Source organism: Protopterus annectens, chromosome 3.part0 (assembly GCF_019279795.1).
Source record: "Protopterus annectens isolate FY-2018-M chromosome 3.part0, PAN1.0, whole genome shotgun sequence".
Classification (NCBI taxonomy): domain Eukaryota; kingdom Metazoa; phylum Chordata; order Ceratodontiformes; family Protopteridae; genus Protopterus; species Protopterus annectens.
The window spans coordinates 390,457,605-390,479,841 of NC_056731.1; the positions used below are offsets into that span (position 1 = coordinate 390,457,605).

At 40.4% G+C, this 22,237-nt stretch overlaps 1 protein-coding gene across 2 annotated transcripts in view; it reads left to right on the forward strand.

Moving 5' to 3' along the window:
* Positions 1–22,237, forward strand: part of VPS41 (VPS41 subunit of HOPS complex) — a 2,347,711-nt gene that overhangs the window by 1,666,339 nt on the left and 659,135 nt on the right. For both annotated transcript variants that reach the window (XM_044064839.1, XM_044064840.1), the window contains exon 13: positions 18,435–18,550. In XM_044064839.1, the coding sequence (XP_043920774.1) occupies positions 18,435–18,550 (116 nt within the window). The remainder of the gene's footprint in view (positions 1–18,434; positions 18,551–22,237) is intronic.

The window sequence follows — 22,237 nt, forward strand, 5'->3', positions numbered from 1 at the left end:
ACAGCACCTCTAACTCTATCAGCATCAACCGAAACAATAACAACTTACCTCAGCTCTCTTCCTAGATCTCTCTAAGACCTTTGATATGGTAAAATCACCAACTGCTTCTCCCTACCCTAAAGGAACTGTCACTGAAGAGTAGCTCTGTTAAATGGTTCCAGTCTTGCCTGTCTGATAGTCAACAAGCAGTTTTATGGCAGAATACCCTATCCGCACATCTACCCATTACTCTAGGAGTCCCCCAAGGCTCCATACTAGGGCCACTGCTCTTCTCAGTCTTTATCAGTGACCTACCCACCATCACTTCCAAAGCCACCTGCATCCAATACGCGGACGACTCTACATTAATATGTACCACCTCCTCCTCAACTGAGCTTATGACCCTAACCCAGAACACTTTTAATGAAGTGGAAAAATGGTTTGCAAATAGACAGCTTCTACTATACCCCAACAAAACTAAACTGCTCATCTTTTCCCCCACCTGCAAATCTTCCTCACCATTCGTTACTATAAGCTCCAACAATGGCACAATTATATCCCCAGATACTCACACAAAACTCCTGGGTGTCACAGTCTATAACACCCTAAAATATGATATCCATGTCAATCAAACCATCAAATCCGTCAACAAAAAACTGGACTCCCTATATAGATCAGACCTGTCCTTACTCCTTTTGCAAGAACCACTATCGCTAGGTCCCACCTACTGTCTACCCTCTTCTATGCCTCCCCCCTCTTCACTAACTTGAACCAAGCCACCCTTACCAAAGTTGCTTGCTGTTACAACCATATTGCTAGATTTGCTACAGGTGCTACCTCTAGGACCCACCACTGCGTCAACCTAACTCAACTAGGTTGGCTGGAGTGGCCCAGTCTTCTCCGATACAACCAACTTATAATACCCACAAAATCCTATATCAACCCGAAAAAACACCAGCACTAAATAAGATCATCAAACCATATAGCAACCTGAGGTCACTATGCTCTGCTGACAAACTGCTGGTACAAACTACTAAGTGCATAAATGTGGCTGGGGACTCTCTATTCGCCAACTCATTAGGCAAAACTTGGAATATGCTATCTGACGAACTTACTCACCAATCCTCCTTAACCCAGTTCAAAAAAAGCCTTAAACTACACTTCCAACCGCATTGGCAGTGTCCCTGCTTAAACCCTGACTAATCACCACCCACTGATCCCACAATACTCTCCCTAAACATTTCAATCATATACTCTAATAAGTGTATGAATTCTTGAAGGGACTTAGCCCATAACTGCGTGTATTATTGTCTGAAACTAAAGCCGCATGATTCTGATGTTGTCTACTTTATTTTATATATGTTTTTAACACTACTGAAAACTGCAAATTATACTTATCTCTAAATGTTTCTATTGTTCCTAATGTATTTGTACTCTGCTTACTGGAGTTTTTCTCCGTGGGCCTCCTTTGAAAGTGGACATATATCCAGTCTGACTTTCCCAGTAAAGAAATGTAAAATAAATAAAATAAATAAATATATGCAAGTGGAAAAGATTTTTTAGTTGTTGCCAGTTCAAGAACCATCACCCTCTTTAGGCCTGGCTCCTCCCTGTTCTTGATTATTTGTGCTAATTACTGCCCGTGGGCCTTTCTTATTCCTCTGTCTAGGTGCATTTGTTGGCCATTTCTCCCTGACCACCCTTTAAATCCTCCCCTTTCTAACCATGCTGAAGTTAAACAGTTTTTGAAAGTGGTGCTTCATATCTATTCACCTGGAAAACAGTTGACTGCTTCTTGGGATATCAGCTTTGTACTTTACAAACTTACCCTGTCTGCATTTGAACCAGATCATCTGCCTGAACTGAGGTTCTTAACATGCAGTCTGTTTTATGTATTGCTCTGACATATGTCTGAAAAGTATCTGAGTTATAAGCACCGATGGAGAGTCGACCCACCTCATTTTTACTAGGACAGAGTGTTTTCAAGAACTAATCCTTCTTTTATGGCTAAAGTGGTTTTGGAGTCTGTTAAGCTAAAACTGTTCATTGCTGTGTCTTTTTCCTGAACCCAAGAATAAGGGAAACAATTATTCTTCGCACTCTGGATGTCCACAGGCAGCTCACTTACTAACTAGACACAACCCAAGCCTTTGGAAAAGTTGATCAGTAGTTTATAAGGATAAGAGGAAAGGACAACCAATGTCAAACAGACCATTTCCAGGTGGTTGTCTCATGCCATTGCTTTTTGCTATACTCATAACAATGTACTTCCAGAAAGGGTTAGTGCCTGTTCTGCAAGGGCTTTGGCTTTTTCAGTGGCATTCTGGAAAGGGGGTGGAATCTAGAAGAATTCTAGAGACAGTAACTTGGTCCTGTATACACACATTTACAAAGCAGTACAAGCTGGATTCCTTTTCCAAGTTCAAAACTGGGTTTTGCTAGTATCATTCTGCAGAGCTCCGGGGGGTTTTCTTTATTGGTCACCTCCCTTTGTTAGTTTTTCTAAGCTATGGTAATCTGCCCATAAAGCTTAGGCTACTGCAACAATGATATGTATATTAAATATAGTATAGTTGTATAAATAAATTTGCCATAACAGTAGATGTTGTAATAAATCACTGTTGCAGCATCCTTCCCTCCCTCCAGCCCCCCTTCTCTTATATGTGGTCTTTTTGGTATTACCAGAGTGTGGATGTTTCACCATTCTGTATATAATTTCTTGTATTGTTTTGTTGTTTCAGGGCTCTTTCCTACCTCTTAGGCAAAAATGCTCTGAAGCTTTTTCCCCTCTAACTGTCCTATTATTGAGCTCTGCTCAAGCTCCTGACTCTTGGAATGCATGAAAGCTGCCCTTTAGCTTTGCGAGGGAAGGATCCATGTAGCTTGGCTGTTGTAACAGTGATCTATTAGAAAATCTACAGCTGTGGTTAATTTACTTACTGAACTGTACTTTCTTTGGCACATTGTTATTCAGAAGTGCTGTTGACTGGATACACAGACTTGTCTGTGTAAGTATATAGATATATATTTTGCTTTTTCCCTTGCCTTGTGGCCCAGGTAATGGTTTAAAAGGTCTGACCGAGTAATACTAAGATGCACGGAAATGTAAATACTATTCACTGTAGTTGTCACATAGATACCTTCTCAATATGTATGTTGTTCTCTCTCTCTCTCTTAGATCTTTTATCGTTAAACTGATTTTCTGATGTTAGAATATACATTGCGGTATTTGATGACTCAAGTGCTGTAATGCATTTTTACATTTGCCTACAGTTATGTATTTGGGCTGTTTTTATAAAAAGCTTTGTAAACTTTTTATTAAACCAAGGCCCAAGTAAATTTAGCATTATCTTTGGGTAATGTATGTTGCATTCATGGACATTAATGGGACACCTTCATGCATGTGCAGCGGTGCACCCATTAAAGTCTGTGGACACAATACACATTTTCCTGCACCAGTACCTCAAAGGTTAAAGTTTACTGTTTTTCTTTAGTGATGTTAGTATATGAAAATTGTATTTTCTAAGCATTTTTCTTGTTGAAATACAACGGGAAAATGTGGTGTTCCTGGATCCAGAAAAGGTGTGTTCAAAATTGGTTCCAGCCCCTAACATACTGCCTGATAGACCTCTTTGGGAAGACAGTTTATTCAGCAGCAGCTCTTGCCTTCATGTGTCATATTCACATGACGTATCAAGGAGAACTTCTCGGTTATTTATGAACAAATAGGGGTGGCTGCTGACACTACCTAGAAGGCAAAGCTCTTGGAACTAGTGCACTTAACTTCACAGGTTTGGAAACCTGCCATTAAATGTGGCTGTGATGCTATAGGTGCAGCATACAGGGCCGCTGGCTCAGAACCAGTGAGGAAAAGCTATACCAGACTAAGGATTTAGCCCTTGCTAGGGGGTGTCAAAATACAGGTCCTTAATATCTGCATAGGCAAATATTTTCTGTTTAGATCCCCTGCTGGTGCTCAAGAAACTGGAGGAGAAGGAGAAAACTATGCAGTCTGTCACACATTCATTTTATTCCCCATACCATATTATGATAGATGTTACTCATCATAAAATTAGCCCTACTGTTACTCCCAAGGAAAAGATTAGCAGAGGAAATGGGGAGAAGGCTCTTTTATAAAGGAAGTGGCAAGGATTCCATAAGAGAGAGCCCGTGGCCCTGAGGGATTTCAACAGATGGTGAGCAGCCATAACTATATCATTCTTTTCCACTCTTCCTCACCCATATCTGCATTTTCACCTCAGCCCTTGGACACCTCAACCACCACCCCCTTACCCAAAACAAGAAACAAAAAGACTGTTGGTCAGCAGGCAGTATTCTGACCAATGGCAAAAACATCATATAGGACACGTGGATCTTACAAATAGTGACACAAGGTTGCAGGCCACACTTTAAAAGAAAAATAGTTTTCAGGGATTCCAGCTGGTCCAAAGAAAAAATATCTTTTTCTTCCATGATAGAGGAATGTGTACTACAGGAAGTTATACAAATGGTAACAGAAAAGGAACAGGGCATAGGCTTCTATTCAGAATTATTCATATTGCTCAGGAAAGATGCCTCTTGGAGCCCCATACTAAACTTGTCAAGGTTAAACAAATTCATAAATATTACAAAATTCAGAATGCTAACTCTCAAGGCCCCTCTACCCCTCCTTTTCCTAGAAGTACTTATGGTCGTCTTGGACCTTAAGGATACCTACCTGAATATTCCTGTTCACAAGAACTGCATGTGGATGGAGATCCCACTGCCAGTCTACCTCTTTGCACTTTAGGTTGGCTACTGTTCCTAGTGTCCTTAATAATGCAAGGCTCCAATAATTGCATATTGCAGAAACAAGTGTATTTACATCTACCTATATATGGACAGCTGTCAGCTACAGGTCCAGTCCCGGGAAGGGGTCGAGCGGGCATTGCAGTTCATCTTAAAATCTTTCTAGGTCTCTCTGTCAACCTGAGTAAGTCAAACTTATAGCCATCCAAAACAGTAATATTCCTTGTTGGACCCTCCTGGACTCAACAGTAAAAGGTAGAATTCCTTGTGATCTTTTTTCAACAGACTTTCCAGGAGAATTCATTTACTGCAGGAGAGTGCCTACTGTCTGGAGAACATGGCATCCATAACTTTTATGGTACCCCTAGCAAGAGCACATGTGAAGACACTCCAGTGGTATGTCAGGAGCAGCTGGCACAGTCATTCCCTGGAGGAGATTATCCCATCATGCCTTGCATCTGGCAGAAATTTGAATCGTGTGTGTTTCAGCTTCAGAGGAACAGTTGGCTTTTGTTCAAAGTGGTTCTATTCACTTCCAGTCTGACCATAGGTGCCTTTGAGTCAGCCCAAGGAGCCCACTCAGTTGAGCTTTTAGGTCCAGCACACCTAGGACAACAGGTAGCACAAGAGGCATATCTGTAAAAAAACAAAAAAAAAAAAGACTATGACAGTGGTCTAAACTCTGTGGAAGCCTAGAGACTTTTACTTAGTAAAACAGGGTCCCACACAATGTGATACATAAATATGCAAGGAGAGACTCTCCCATGTATCTGTGCAGATTGGTGACAACTGCTGGGAAGATAGCTTTGGAGTCATGCATGCACCTGCGATCCTCTTACATCCCCATTCCAGTAGACCCCCCCCCTTCCACGGCATATCCCCCATGAAAGGTGATCTATAAGGAAAAGGAGGAGGCGACAGAGATGCTCTTAATCACACCATTTTGACCAAGCAAAATGTTGGGTCTAGATATGGCAAGGGAGAAATCATTTATACTGTTTCAGCATGTGGACGTCTTGTCTCAGTTCAAGGGGTCCTTGATTCACCCAAACATATAGGCATGATAGTAGCATTGATGATTTGACAACTGCTATCCTGTATGCAACTTTTTACAGAGGATTTGCCTAACCGCAAGCATGTCACCAGGAAATTTTACTTGTCTGAATGGAAAAGATTTTCCCTGTGGTGCAAAAAGAGGAAATGGGAACCCCTTTTCAGCATCATATTTATACAGTTTAGGACTGGCTTGTCCCTCAGTAAAAATACATTTTTCACCTATTTCAACCTGCCTGCCAGTTAACAATTTAGCTGTGATAGGAGAGAGACAATCATAATATTTTGTAGCACATGGAATATTGTACTTACAGCTACAGAAAAAAATGTAACAATGCAAAGTGTGTTGCAGCCTTGAAACACACAAACCTCTTAGCACTGCTGCATAGAAAAGAAATGGAGACCTTCCGATAAATAAATGGCTTTTAAAAGATGTCAGATATTTCACTCTACCATGCTTTTATTTTGTATCTGGCACTGAGACGTCTATTACAGCTTTTAAAGTTCTGTAAATGCTTTAGAAGTTCTGTGTTGGCTACCTAAAGCTTAACAGTGCTGAAAGCTCCTTAACAAAGTCTTCATTTTCATGAATACGGAGCATAATCGTAGGGTTCCATGTACTATACTGTACTAGAAAACCTAAATGTTGGTTCCCCTGCACCCTAGTGGCAAGTGTGTGCAGATAGAACTTGTCTGATCGAAGACTGCTGGAACAGGGCTCAGTTTTTAGCTTTTTATTAATTAATTTGTTTAAATCAGTTTGCTCATTTGCTCTTGTAATATTAAAAAAAATACACTTTATGCATCGCCGCTTGTTAAACTATTCCTGGTGCCATAAAGTCTGCTCTTCAAATTTTCCCTTAGAATTAGCCAGTTTTTTAGTTTTAGCACTTAAATCTGTTTCTTTGACCTCAGCACTTGTTCAGAACTCGTTGTAAGCACTAAATAAGCTACAAATTACTACAGCACTCAACTTTCCTCACTTGTCTAGAGGAAAACAGTTTCTAGTACTTAATAAATAAGCACCTATCCAGGCATGTCTAAGTCAGCTACCGGTGTTTTCTCCTGTCTACCTGATGAATCCGGGCATCTTGGGGCAATGCAACAGTTGCCTCATGTACACAGACAACCCTCTCCTCCTACAACCCAACACTACAACCTGTGAGAGATGCACTTATATAGCCAAACTGGAAGCAAAGCTCTCTTCAACCAAGACTGGACTAGACAGTTAAGAGGAGAAGGTAAACACTTGCAACACACCAGACTCATCACATAGTCCCTCAAAACGTACACCACCAAAATACACACATAACAACACAAAGCACACACCTACATTCACAGAGGCTCTCAATAAAAATTTGCTCAAGCAACAGAGACCTCCAAAGCAGAAAAGCATGCAACCTCCACCCCCCAACACAACCCAAATGACACATAGCCCACAAACTCAGTGTGCCCCTCAATCACAGCCCATAAAGTATAACAACGTACCCAGCACTCTAGTCATAGGTGACTCTATAGTCAGACACACTGATGTTCCACTCACCAGGCTAAACAAGGAGAAAGTTACTGTCAGCTGCCTATCGGGTGCCAGGATCTGCCACATAATGCACACACTCAGGTCACTCCACAACAAGTACAAATATGACTCTGTCATTGTCCATGTTGGTGTGAATGACCTGAGACATACCATCCTGGACTACATGAAAAGAGACATGGAGGAGCTTTCCGATCTTGTAACCCAGGCAGGTATGACCCTAGCCCTGAGTAGCATCCTGCCATCACCCAGAATGATACCACAGTACATGGACAAAATGACTGACTTCAACAATTGGCTAAGCTTCTGGTGTCATTCTAAGGGGATCCAGCATCTGTCTGCCTGGGATGACATGATCGACAGACTACGATGCTTTGCCAGAGATGGCCTGCACCTGTCGCCCTTGGGATTCCGGATACTGGCTAAGGCTCTTGCCACCCCTATATTGCTTTTTTAGGCAAGGTTCAAATGACAAATTCACCACCGTAACAGGTACAAGCAAGCAAAATCTGATGGTAATGCTACTCAGTGCTAGAAGTGTAAACCTCAAAGCGCATTCACTTGAGGCACTCCTTAAAATGGAGAACATCAACATCCGTGCAGTGACCAAGATCTGGTTCAAGGCTCCAGAGACCACCTCTGCATTACCAGGCTATAATTCATACCACACCTTTCGGCCACTTAACTTGGATTGAAACACTAAAGATGGAGGCATGTCCTATTCATTAAGGATATCCACAGCTCCAGGCTAGTTCCTCAGCATAATGTATCCAAGATTATCCAAGTGCAACTAACTCTGGGCAAGACCGCAGTCCAAATTGTAACTTGCTATAGATTCCCCCACCATGCCCCAGTATTCCCGCTCCTCATTTCTTGATACACTGGAAAATATTAGGGTACAACCTAGCACCCTAATAATGGGCAATTTCAACTACCTCACCATTAACTGGGAAAACTACTTGTGTACCAACTCTTTTCCTCAACGTTTTCTGAAATTCATAAATTCCATCGCCTTGGATCAACTTATCCACACCCCCACCAGGGGCAGCAATATCCTAGACCTGGTCATTGCCAACATGGGCGACCGGTGTTCCACACCAGAGGTCAATTCCTCGTTGGTCAGATCCAACCACAAGCTAATCAGCCTAGCGCTTAGTCATCCATGTCACGCCCCCATTAGGGAAACCACCGTAAAAAATTTCTCCACAGCCAACTTCATGCTTCTTAAGGCAGAAGTGGCAAACTTCACGACACCCATGCAGACGGACAATAGAGGTATGACTGCTGAATCCTACACAAATGCACTTTATAAGCACTTACACGAGTGTATGGATCATGCTATCCCTAACAGAACCAAGATGCTATCCTCCAAAAAAAGGAAGCCAATCTGGTGGTCCCCTGCTATAAACAAACTATACAACAGAAGAAAGAAACTGTTGCAAAAAAGAGTAAAATCCCATGGCTGGAAGAATTCCTGGTCAGCCTCGGTAAGAAGCCGAGATCCCTCATAAAATCTTTCAAAGCTAGTTATGAAAGCAAAATCGCCACTGATTCTAAAGACACACACAAAGCAATGTATAGCTATGTCAAGAATCTCAATGGCAACACTCAGAACTGCTTTGAGTTACAGCACAATGGCACTAAATATACAGAACCAACTGATATTGCCAACATCCTGGCAGATAGGTTTAGTGCTAACTTTACCCCTCCTCTTCCCCTAAAGGGCCCATCTCTGTACTGGAAGAATGCAAAGTTCCTGTAATCACGGCTGCACAGGTAAAAACCACACACTCCAAAGCCAAGAACACAGCATCCATGGGACCTGACAACGTCCCAGGCTGCGTTCTACATGAACTACAGAATGAACTGGCACCCCACCTAAGCACTATGTTCAATCATAGCCTGACGTCAGGCTTTGTGCCCACTGAGTGGTGCACAGAGACGGTTGTCCCACTCCACAAAGGGGGAGCCACCACAGACCTCGGGAACTGCTGCCCCATTAGCCTAATGAGCCTGGTCTGCAAGGCCATGGAACGTATCACCATGGAACTTATAAACAAAGACATTGGTAATCTCCAAACTCTGGACCCCACCCAGTTCAGGTTTGTAAAAGGCAGATCATGTCTCCTAAACCTGAATGACTTCTTTGAAGCAGTCACCAAAGCCGTAGACGAGGGTAAGGTGGTTCACACAGCCTATCTAGATCTCGCCAAGGCTTTTGACACCATCCCCCACTCTGGAATTATAGATAAACTCACTAAACTAGGTATAAATCCCTGTGTCACAAGATGAGTTGCCAACTGGCTCACTAACAAAACCCACACTGTGAAAGTAGCAGACTCCAAATCTGACTTCAGACCATTGACAAGTGGAGTACCACAGGGTTCAGTCCTGGGTACTCTCCTGTTTGGTATCTACTTTTCTGAAGTACAGGCTAATACAGAAGGTCTTCGGCTATCGAAGTTCGCAGATGACTGCAAACTAGGAGCCATAATTGAAACTCGTAACGATGCGGACATCCTACAAAAGGGCCTCACTGAGACAGATGCATGGTGTCAGAGCCATGGCCTCAAGCTCAGTGCCAAAAAGTGCATTGCCATGCCCTTTGCTAAAAACTCTGTATCCATGAGCTACCACATAGTTGGTAGTCTGCTTAACACCGAAAATGTGATGAGACCTTGGGACACAGATGGACAGTAGTTTCTTATTTGATAATCATTTTGCCGCAGTAGTCAGGAAATCCGTATGCGTGGCACACCTCATCACAAAAGGTTTCTCATCCAGGAAAAAATAGGTCATTGTTCCCCCCCTCTACTCATCACTCATTAGACCCATTATGGAGTACAACACCCGTTTTGGTATGTACCTCACAAGGCATCTACAACAACTGGAAAAGCCGCAGAAATACTTCACAAAGAGGATTACTGGCCTCAAACAGATGCCCTACGCAAACCATCTCAAAAATCTCCATCTTTACTCCGTCACATATCACCTACTCAGAGGCGATCTCTGCCTAACATACAGTGGATATGCTCCACTTAAAGAAATCCCAATCCCTCCGAGCTACATGCTCTAGGGACCTAAACCTTGTCATCACAGTAAATAGAACATGCTGGCGGGATAGATTCCTGTCCCAGAGACTTCCCATACTCTGGAACAAACTATCTATATCAAACTAAGCTCCTCATTAGCACTAAAATCTTGATGATTGAATGGGAAATAGGAAATTCACCCTGGGGATCATCTCTGTGGCTCTGCTTGACAGGGGCACAGGAAGATCATTTTCTTGGGTGGCGAAAACCAGGGTACCTTTTTGGCTAGGCTTGTATAGGCCCTAGGGCCGATAGCCTAGTACCTACCTATGAACCTATATTAGCATCCAAAACAGGGATATTTTTTGTAACACATCATATAGGAACTCGTAGGTTGGTACTAGGCTATCGGCCCTAGGGCCTATACAAGCCTAGCCATAACAATTCCCTGGCTATTTCTTCCCACAATATTTACTTCCCTGGGCCCCTGTCTAGCAGTGTGTGTGTGTCTATATAGGTCCAGTTTGTAATTTCGAAATACTGAAATCTTGAATTTCAGTTCAGTATTTCGAACTTACAAAGCCGAATACTCACATTTCCAAAACCTGCAGAAGCGTGAAATTCAAAATACCAAAGTATGGATATTTTGAATTTCTGCTTCCAGTGGTACAGAATGTGGATGTTTGGGTTTAATTTTGGTAGGTTTGTGTGTGTAAGTATGTTGGTTAGGGGTTTAGTGTGTGTGTGTGTTTGAGGGACTGTAAGATATGTGTGCATGTGAGTTTCATTTGTGTTACTGTTTGTGCGATCTCGGAGTTAGAATATATAAGTAGGGGTGATGTGTGTGGGGGGGGGCGCAACCCCCTACATGGGGGGGGTGCAGGGAGGCTTGCCCCCCAGCTTATATGTAGTTTACATTAGTTTGTTTGATTGTGGGGGGGAGTTTTGTGTATGTTTATGTGTGTACTGAATGTGTAGCGTGAGTACGGGATTTTGAATTTCACGGTTGTGTGTTTTTGAGTTTGTGGTTGGGTTTTTGGATTTGTGGTTTCGGAATACTGAAATTCGAGATTTCAGTATTTCAAAATTACAAAGTGGACCCATATATATATATATATATATATATATATATATATATACACACATATATATATGTATATATACACATATATATATATATATATATATATATACATATATATATATATATATATATATATATATATATATATATATATATATATATAGGTTCATACTAGGCTATCTGCCCTAGGGCATTTATAAGCCTAGCCAGTGTGTGTTTGGCTATCGCCACCCATTTTAAATTAATTTTGCTATGCCCTTTTTCGAGGTTAGTATACTGTGCCTCTGTCTAACAGTGACACAGAAGTGATACCTGGGGTAAACCTACGATCTCCCATCCACTCATCAAGATTCCTCTTGAAGAGAGTCAATGAGGGACTCTGCCTAACCTGGACTGGGATTTTATTCCAGTGTGAAGGGAGCCTCTGGGTTATGAATCTGTCCCTCCAGCATGTCCTATTTATTTCAGTGCTGAGGTTCAAGTCTCTCGACTGCGTAGCTCGATGGGATTTGGATTTTCTGAGGTGCAGCATGTCCATTAATTTCGGGTTGGACATGGCTTTATATGTCAGGCACAGATCGCCTCTGAGCAGGTGGTATGCCACTGAGTAGAGCTGGAGTTTCTTTAACCGGGCAGCATATGGCATCTGTTTGAGCCCTTTGATCCTCTTGGTGAGGTACTTTTGGGGTCTGTCCAGTTGTTGCAGGTGTCTGGTAAGGTACATCCCAAAAGGGGCATAGTACTCAATTATGGACCTGATGAGGGATGAGTAAAGAGGCACGATGACCTCCCCTGATCTAGATGTGAAGCCCTTCATGATTAGGTGGGCTATATAAAATGTTTTTCTAACCACTTTGGGCACGTGGTTGTCAAATAGATTGCTATCAACTTGGGTCCCCAGGTCCCTAATTACTTCTTCTGTACTTAATGGATTACCACCTATGTGGTAATTTGTGGGCACTTTGTTTTTGCCAAAGGGGATGACTATACACTTTTTGGCGTTTAGCTTGAGGCCATGGCTCTGGCACCAGTTGTCTGTTTCTATGAGGCCCTTTTGGAGGATGCTGGTGTCAGCTGAAGAGTCGATTATGGCACCCAGTTTGCAGTCATCTGCGAACTTGGTCAGCCACAGTCCTTCCGTGTTGGCCTGTACCTCCGAAAAATATATACCGAACAAGAGAGGTCCCAGGACTGTGCCTTGTGGGACACCACTTGTAACTGGTTTGGAGTCTGACATGGCTCCAGCAATTCTAACTATGTGGGTTCTGTCCTTGAGCCAGTTTGCAACCCATCTAGTGACATAGGGGTTTATATTTAAGCTGGTGAGCTTATCTATAATGCCCGAGTGGGGTATTTTATCGAAGGCTTTTGCGAGGTCCAGGTAGGCTGTGTGGACCACCTTCCCCTCGTCAATGGCCTTGGTGACTGTTTCAAAGAAATCAACCAGGTTTAAGAGGCAGGATCTGCCCTTAACAAAGCCGAACTGGGTAGGGATCCAGTGTCTGTAGGTCCCCAATATCTTTATTTATGAGGTCCATGATGATCCTTTCCATAGCTTTGCAGACCAAGCTAGTCAGGCTTATGGGGCGATAGTTTCCAGGATCCGTTGAGGCACCACCTTTGTGGAGAGGGACTACTGTTGCTGTACGCCACTCTTTGGGTACATATCCTGTAGTAAGGCTGAGATTGAACAGTAGTTTTATGTTTGGGTTTAGCTCTTCTTGGAGTTCATTTAGGACACAGCCCGGGACACCGTCTGGTATATATGTATGTGTGTGTATGTATATATATATATATATATATATATATATATACACACACACACACACACACACACACACACACACACACACACACACACACAGACACATTTGGTTTAATTTTTCCAAGTCTTTACCATGACAGGAATGGACCCTATTCTGAAGTAAAAGTATGATTAAATTTTGTGAAATCAGTATTGTTTCAGTCTTTGATGTTAGACAAAAGTGCTCTTTGCAGCACCTGCAGTGTGCATGGAATTGACTTCTCCTGCACTTCATATGTAGTTACATGTATTGGTAGCATGTCTAAATAAGACTGTAAATTATTTTTTATTAGAAACATGTATGCTATTACTATTGGAACTGTCTAGGTATCCTTCTTCTACATTACCCTTGTTTCTGCTTGCAAATCCTGGTATGATTTTGTCTCTCTCTCTCTGCGTAAGACACTGTAATCATTGGCATAGTAATTTGAATGATCAATGCTACTTTTCTGTTCATTTTATACATACCGCTGTTCTTCCATTGTATCTAAATGCTGCCAAGAATTATGTCTTTCTCCTTCTTTACTACTGTATTGCATTAGTGTTATTGTGGAGCTTTTCTCCCCGGGCCTCCACTGAAAATGGGCTCATCTTAGCCCGGTGGACCTTCCTGGGAAACAAATGCAAATAAATAAATAAGGTTTCATGCATTTATTTTTTGAACTGTTGGTAATGGGTGATCCCATGTAATATAAACGTCATCATTCTCTATAATGCCTTGCTTTTTTAATGCTTCTAAGCTACTTCAATACTGCAATGTTTACACAATCCCCAATGCAGTAGTCTTGCCACATTATTATGCCTTTCAGAATACAAGCCCTTTGCCATTAGTGCATCACACCCAGCAACAAGGTATGCAACTGTTTCCATTTCTGTTTTACAGAACCTGTATTTGTCTGTTTTTCCCACTTGTTTAATGGACTTTGTAAACCATTGTGTACTTAGTCCACTGTCCTGGGCTGCATTGTGTACTTAGTCCACTGTCCTGGGCTGCTAATATTAACCTTTCATCTTTTGGATTAAATTCACCTCTCCATAACCATTCCTGCATTACATCCTGATTGAAATTAGGTTGTTCCAGGAGTTATCTGTACCTGCATTTATATTTATGCCTTTTATATATTTCTTACCTTTTTAGCTAATCCTTCTCCTTGTATTCTTTATTTCGTTTTTTTGGCACATGCCTGACTTTTGCCTACTACTGGTTTGGTTTCCATATGGGCTTGACACTGATATGCTTCTGCTAAACTAAGCAAAGAAGTCACATTGTACGAGTGTGCAAATGTGTGTTTGACTGCTTTAAATGTCTTTTGTGTTGCCTTCATTGTTCATGAGTTTTTTCATTGCTCAGTTTTAAGAATGCTATGTCAGGAATAAAGATCTGACAATCTGTCAGTTTGTCTAGCTAATCTGTGAACATCTGCAGCTGTTGCAGCTGATTATTACCTTTAGTTCTACAACAATGATTTGCTTTTATGTTGTCTATTCTGTTGCTGCTGTTGGGGTAATTATGCAGTGAACAAATCAAGTCACATATGCTGGTAATCGGAGTAGCTACATCAATGATTATTCAAGTAAAAAAAGTCTCCCTTTCCCTAGTAATTAGCCTGCTCCTTGTATAAACAACCACTATTGTGGTTAGAATCAGCAAATGCAGTAGTTAACACCTAGTAGTGTTGATTTTTATAGTACATTAAACCACAGCCTTCCACTGTGGCATTTCATTACATTCATTATGGATCAACTAGCTGCATTCAGGTATGTGTACCATCCAAAAAACTCCTCTACAAGGCCTGCAATACAGTTTAATTATAAAAATCATATCTTTACTAAGTCTGTTAAAGATGTGGATAAAACAGGACCCCAAAAAGTAATCCAAATTTACTTTAAGTAGAAAATAGGATTACGTATTGTCATATTAAACCTAAACAACATTAATAGTAAGCAGCCTTTATTTGCATCATGGGTAATTGATGCAGAGTATTGCCATTACAAACTTCTAGCTGATGTAAGACATCCATAAATCCTGCACATATTAACTAAACCTAGTTTTGCTTTTTGATAGCAGACAAAGGTTGTATTCTCTTTGTATTAATAAAAAGGCCTGTGATTCTCCTAGATAAAAGCAATTCCACATTTAAAATGTCTGTTCACAAAAGTTATGTTCTAGGACCATACAAAAATATTTACTGATGTGCTGTACATACCTCCAGCTTAGAGTACCATAGCAGAAATATATATCATGTTCATTCAGAAAATAATTTCATGTTATTGGGTGACTTGAACTTAAATTACTGTCAAGTGAATAATACTTACCTACTCTGTTTAATAATTACAAACATTTCACACAAATGCCTGTTGTTAAAATCACTGGTCATTTAAATATCCCAAAGTTAAGTCATAATAGTAGATATAGTAGTCAAGCAATGGTCCATTCCAAGAAACATAGTGACTCCTTTCTTATTAAACTAGATTATATTGACTTGTCCTCATTGGATAATGAAACTAGCCCTTTTACAGTATTGTCCTGCTTTTAGTTTATGACTTCCTGTTCAAAATTAAATTTTTCTGTTAAGAACTAAGATCTGTTGACAGAAAAAAAAAATAAATAAAAATAGTTCAAAGAATGCAACCATTCCTTGGCCCAGTGAGATGCAATGTCCCTATACAACAAAACCTACATAAGTCTAAGATTAAATTTGATGAGTACTAACAAAGACCATCCACTTATGTTTTAGAAATCCCTGTAATCAATACCAGCAGTTAAATACAATCAACCAAGCCTAGGCCCAGTGAGATACAGTGCCCCTAACCACCTGTTCTTGTTTGTTTGTTTGTGGCTGCAAAGATCCTTTGAATCTGTTGATCTCAAAACTGTATATAAAATATTAAGTAACCCAGTGTTTGGGGATGTATGATAGAATGATTTTATAACCACTTTGATAATCGGTCCAGTCATTGTAATTCAGAAACACTGTGGAACCCATAAGGATCAGTAATGGGACTGATTTTGTCCTGTTTAATTTCACTGGATGTCTTTCTAAGCTAAACATTACCCTCTGTGCAGATGATCTATTAGTCTGCTACGGCGCTTCCTCATCCATTCTGGTGCAAAAGGGCCTACAGATGTATTTCAACTAAATTTGGTCCATGATTTAAAAAAAAAAAAAACTGCAAATTGTCTCTGTTAAAACATCCATTATGCTTTTTTAGAATCGATCAAAAACTAACTGTTATAAAAGACATGAAAATTAAAGACCCACTAAATACTACCATTGTACAAGTTCAGCACCAAAAGTATCTTGGAAATTTGTTGTCCATTATTATTATTCAAGTATCATGCTGAAAGATCAGTAACGTAGTTACTTAACTTATAGGTTCTTACTGGGCAGTTCATCAGCTACATCATTTATAGCCTAGCTACTTCGCACCACACTACTTGCTACCCCTTTCTATGAGGGTTTGTGGGGCTTAAACCTATAGGTTTCTAAATTACTTATACCTAAGGCAAGTAAGGTTATAAGACTTTGTTTTCATTTGTTTACATACTGGATAGTATACTGGCAGCCTATTTCCTTTTCCCTCTTTACCTTCCTTGTAGGTTTCTTTGATAGCAGTGGATCTCGGTGGTGTCACTCTTGGAGTTAGCTGGAATTCATATGAGAGAGAGAGAGTGAGAGCAAGGCTCATTCACATGGAGGCTTTGTAACCACAGACTCTGAGCAGTCTGATTGGTCAGACTGTATATGTGACTCGCTCAGAGTCACAGTAAACAAATGGAGGTTGAGGGATTTAATGCCCAGCTTTAATGTTAGTTATGGATGTAAATCCGCAAGCTAGAGTATTGTCTTCCACTAATAACCCTGCATTCCTCCTGTAATACGAAAATGGTACAAAACAATGCTAAGATATGCAAGCTTGCCTGTCTTTCAGAAAGAATTAGAATGCCACTGTCTTGAAGTAGAGTTGCTGTTCTCAGCTTTGTAACTTTCAAACTTTTACATCTGAACTACTGCCTACCTAATGAACTAACTACAAATAAAATTAATCCCTGTACTGTAAGATCAAACCGTAAAGGAGCTGCCATATTATCAAAATCAATCTTTAACCTATCTTCTGGTGAAAGAGCATTCTCAGTAATCTTACCTTTCTCCTGGAATACATTTCCTGCAGCAGTATGATATGAAATTAGCTATGACTCTTTCAGGAAAAAACAATGTAACCATCTCAAGGATTATTACCAGTGTGACCAAGTCAAAGATAATGGTTGCATAACTGAAGTTCCTTAATTTGACCATGTATATTGTACACATTTTCTATACATTCATTACCTCATGCTCTTTCACAAACAATTTTAAAATATAAGTCATAGTACAGTTCTAGCCAATTCATCAAACATATTACACTATTTTATTATTTGTTCTTGCACTGCCACATGTTGCAATCAGATTATTTTACGGATGTCATTATGTAAGCACTTTGCTAATTCCTTTGTTAGCATAATTTCTAAAATTGCTAATTTTAATTTTTCAGTAACTATATGTTCTTACTTCCTCAGTTATGTTTGTATTTTGTTATCTTTTACTGTATATTTACCTGTGGCTGAGGTCTTGGCTTAAAAGAGTTCCTGGAGTAGCCTACCCACCTACCATGTTAGCATGTGCCCGCATAAATTAATAAATAAATAAGAAAATAAGGCTTTTGTTACAACAGTATTGCCCACACTGCTTTATATGGAGCATTTTAGGGTCCAGTTTCTGTAAAGTTGTTTATGAGTTAAATAATGCTGATATCTAGTCCCATAAATTTGTTATTCTAATAAAGTATACTTTGAGTTGAAGCACATAACTCTGTTTTAGATGATGGGATTATAGTCTTCCCCCTCCCCTCCAAATCATTTGCAAGAAAATAATAATTCCCCTCTTATTTGCTTAAGCCAGCAGAGCAGAAGTGCCTACCACAATTTTCGCTGACAACCTGCTTCTGTAGATGTATAGAGAGACAGGTTTTAGAAGCTTTTACACTGAGATGCCCATTCACCAAGCTGCAGGTATTTTTAAGACTGGCAAATGAGAAAGGATTTCATCATGTACATGGACCACTGTATGATATGATTTAGTTTTATTGATATCAGCTGTATGTATTCTTTCCTTCATTTAGAACATGCTGAGGGGGAATCTCACTTCTACATCATCAGTCCAAAAGACATAGTTTTTGCAAGAGAACGAGACCAAGATGACCACATTGACTGGCTACTAGACAAGAAAAAATATGAAGTAAGTTAGTTGTGGTTTATTTTATATCTGTCTCTTCATGAATTAAAACAAGCTATTTAACGTATCATTGACAGGAGAGATATATTTCATTAGTTGTTTAGGACTTCATATAGAATATTATTTTTACATGCTGAAATGAAGAATCTTTAATTTCAAAACACTGACTTGGCACAAAGACTGGCCATGTCAGAACACCGGGATTACATTACATTATATTGGAGGAATCAAAGCCTCTCAGACATTTGTATAAAGCACTTTCTTCTAAGTCTTGTTATTTATTTGTTCTGACTCATTAGTTACTGATCCTTCAGGTTACCATCTCAGAGTTTTTGCCTTTTCATTTTTTTAAACCTTTTTGTCAATTTGAACTGCAAGTCACTCAAATAATTTTCATTATTGCATCTTTTAGGCAACAAGGTCTTAGCTTTGTATTTTAAACAGGAGAGATGGTGTTAGTGCAAGAAAACATTCAAGTATAGCTGAATTTTTAATTATAAAGAAAGCATGATGGTCATCATAGAAATCACTACTAAAGTATAAATAGTCCTAATATATCTATATCTATATATATCTATATATATATATATATATATATATATATGTGTGTGTGTGTGTGTATATATATATATATATATATATATATATATATATATATATATATATATATATATATATATATATATACACACACACACACACACACACACACACACACACACAAAAAACTGAAACCTTCTTTTTGGACAAAAAGTCTAAACAAGCTGAGCCTGCCTTAACTGTATGTGGTAGTCCTAATGCCTCCAATGTCAGTCATGCCAGTGCTTACTTCAGCCCCTTTTTCTAACTACAAATGATTTGCTGAAGTATATGAAGTGACATGGTGGAGAATTCATTCTCCCCCACCTCTGCCTGTGAACCTACTATTGAGGCAGCTTCTCTTACAAAGGAAGAAAGGGCCATACCTGAAACCCTTTTGAGTTGGGTGTGGCCTAAAAAGGATTAAGCTTATGTTGCCATGTCTACTTTGTGGTTGGTTATGACACCAGAGGATATTTTCTGCAGGGGCACATTAAACTTGAAATGGGAACATTTTAAATGGGAGGCCGCATTGCTGTCTTATTGTCATGAATGTTTCTTGGATTTGCTAGAAAAAGAAGCATCTAGGCATTTGAGAAGGTCTTCAAGAAAACCTCACAGCCAGCAGATCCAATGAAACCCAACCTTTTTTATCAGATAGAATTGAAATGTATTTATTTATGCACAAAAGTGGCCGATCCTGTCATCATTTCTCAGAACCGAGGTACAGGACCACAGCTGGTTCTTAATCAGTAGCCCCTTACCTAATGACAAATAGAGTCAAATCCCAGGCAGGTTTGACAAGATGTATACTTCTGACACACTAGTTATTAAATCAGTTAATGCAGTGTACATATGCTGCAATGTCCAGATGACATTACCAAACACATGGATGATGTGTGTGAGGCAGGCCCAGATACTGTCTTTAAAGGCTCCTTCCATAACTAAAACAGACAGTTTTCAAATAGTTGCTGTTATTCCTGTTTTTAGGTGACATGTGGCTGTCCATCCAAAAGCTTGGGAGGCCATCATGACAGTTGCATGGGTGTTGAGAGTCATATGCAGAAGTAATACAGTTCCGTTGTTGTTCACCCCAAAGAATGTCCAAAAATCCCTTCCTGAAGTTCCACCCCATTACTGAAGGGAAGCAGCAGTAGAAATCCAAAAAACGTTTCTTAACTGAATCAACCAAAACGTTCCACCCAACCGTTGAGGATCCAGGGACTATTTGAGATTCTTTTTAGCACCAAAGAAAAACAAGGACCTTAGACCCATTTTGGATCATAGAAAATTGAAGCAAGTTGTCAAACAGACCATGTTCTGGATGATCACTTTGCAGTCCATTCTACTTGTTCTGAGGAAGGATGACTGGATGTGCTCAGTAAATCTCAAGGCTGCCTACCATCACATAAAGATAGTGAGGCATTCCAGGAGGTTCCCTCACTTTCATCTGGGAGCCAGTCATTATCATTTTCAGGCTGTGCCCTCTAACCTCACAACAGTTCCCTGGTGTTCAGCAAAATCATGGCAGAAGTAGTGGCCTGGCTCAGGCTGCAGGGGTTTCAGGTCTTCCCCTACTTGTACAATTGGCTCCTACAAACTTCCACAAGTGTGTCACTGATCAAAATAAATTCATTGCTCCATCTGTGTCTGTCCTTGGGCATAACAGTAAATCATGAGAAATCCAGCGTGGAACCAGTTCAAGCACTGGAATTTATTGGTTGCAATTTGGATACAGTCAGACAGCCAAAGTACCATCCTTAAGACTAAAGTCTCTTCATTTGCATGCTTGTTACGTCCTTCAGGTTCACAAACTGCCAGTGTCATCCATTCTTTATCTTCTTGGACATATGGCCACTTATTTTTGTCTAGTTCTGTTTGCAAGATTCCACATGCAAGTACTACATGGGACTCTCTCAGTTCACTGGTCTTATCTGACTCATCCTATGATGAATTTTCTAGCTTCTCTAACAAATGTGTTGTTACCACATTCATTGGTGGCTGGAATACCCTCTGGTCACAGCAGGTTGAATTTTGTTCTTCCCCATCCACTGGTCATGGCAACTATGGATACTTCTGTGTTGGGGTGGGGGGCATTTTGAGGGGAAGACTGTCCAGGGCACCTGGTCTCAGTTCATGGCCAATCTTTATATAAACATCTTAGAGATGGGTGCAGTGCTAACAGTGCAGGCCTTTCATAACCTTGTCCCCAAGGGTGTGATTGCCATTCAGACAAGACAGTACATCAGTGGCGTGGCACCTGAACAAGTAAGGAGGAATTCAGTCCTATCCCGTGTCAAGAGGCCATGAGGGTTTGGCAATGGGAGATGTCCTGTCAACAATTTCTGATCACAACCCACATTCCTAGGAAATCCAGTATCTGGGTGGACAGTTTGAATAGACACATTTTTCTACATCACAAGTGATCCCTGAATCCAGAGACAGAGGCAAAGATTTTCAGCCACTGGGACAACCCCTGCTGCAATCTGTTTGCTTCCCCTTTAAACGCGATATGCAGCAGCTTCTATGCAATGTTCCCATCACAGAGAGACAATCACCAAGGACCACGCTTCTGCATGCTTAGCTACTGAGTCTCCTATACTCCTATCCCCTGACTTCTGCGATAATCAAATTTCTTCAAAAAGCAGTCCATTGCAGAATGACTATCAACCTCATTGCCCCATTCTGGCCCTGACAAGTTTGTTTCTTCTTCTTCCTTTACTGTGAAGACTGGTAAGAAGGATGAAGGCTGCCAGCCTAGCCAGGTAGAATTTTATACATAATTCTATCATTTGTAAATATGAATGTGAATCACAGGCTTGTTGTCTTAAATGAAAGAAAATGTGGCAACAGTGCTTTCTACTGACCCAGTAAAAGCATACTGTGACCCTTTGATCTAAATTCGGCTCCGGCCGGGCTAGATGAAGGCTTCCTGTCTATTGTTTTAAGGCTAAAGTTAATGACCAGAACTTACATGTGGAATGTCCTTTATTGCGTCTGTCAGCCTGGGAACACCAGGAAAGTGTGAAATGATGTAATGTTTTATCAGAACTGCAGTTTCAATTTAAACAGCGAGAACCAGAAGGCATTAAGCATTTTTGTCTGAACATT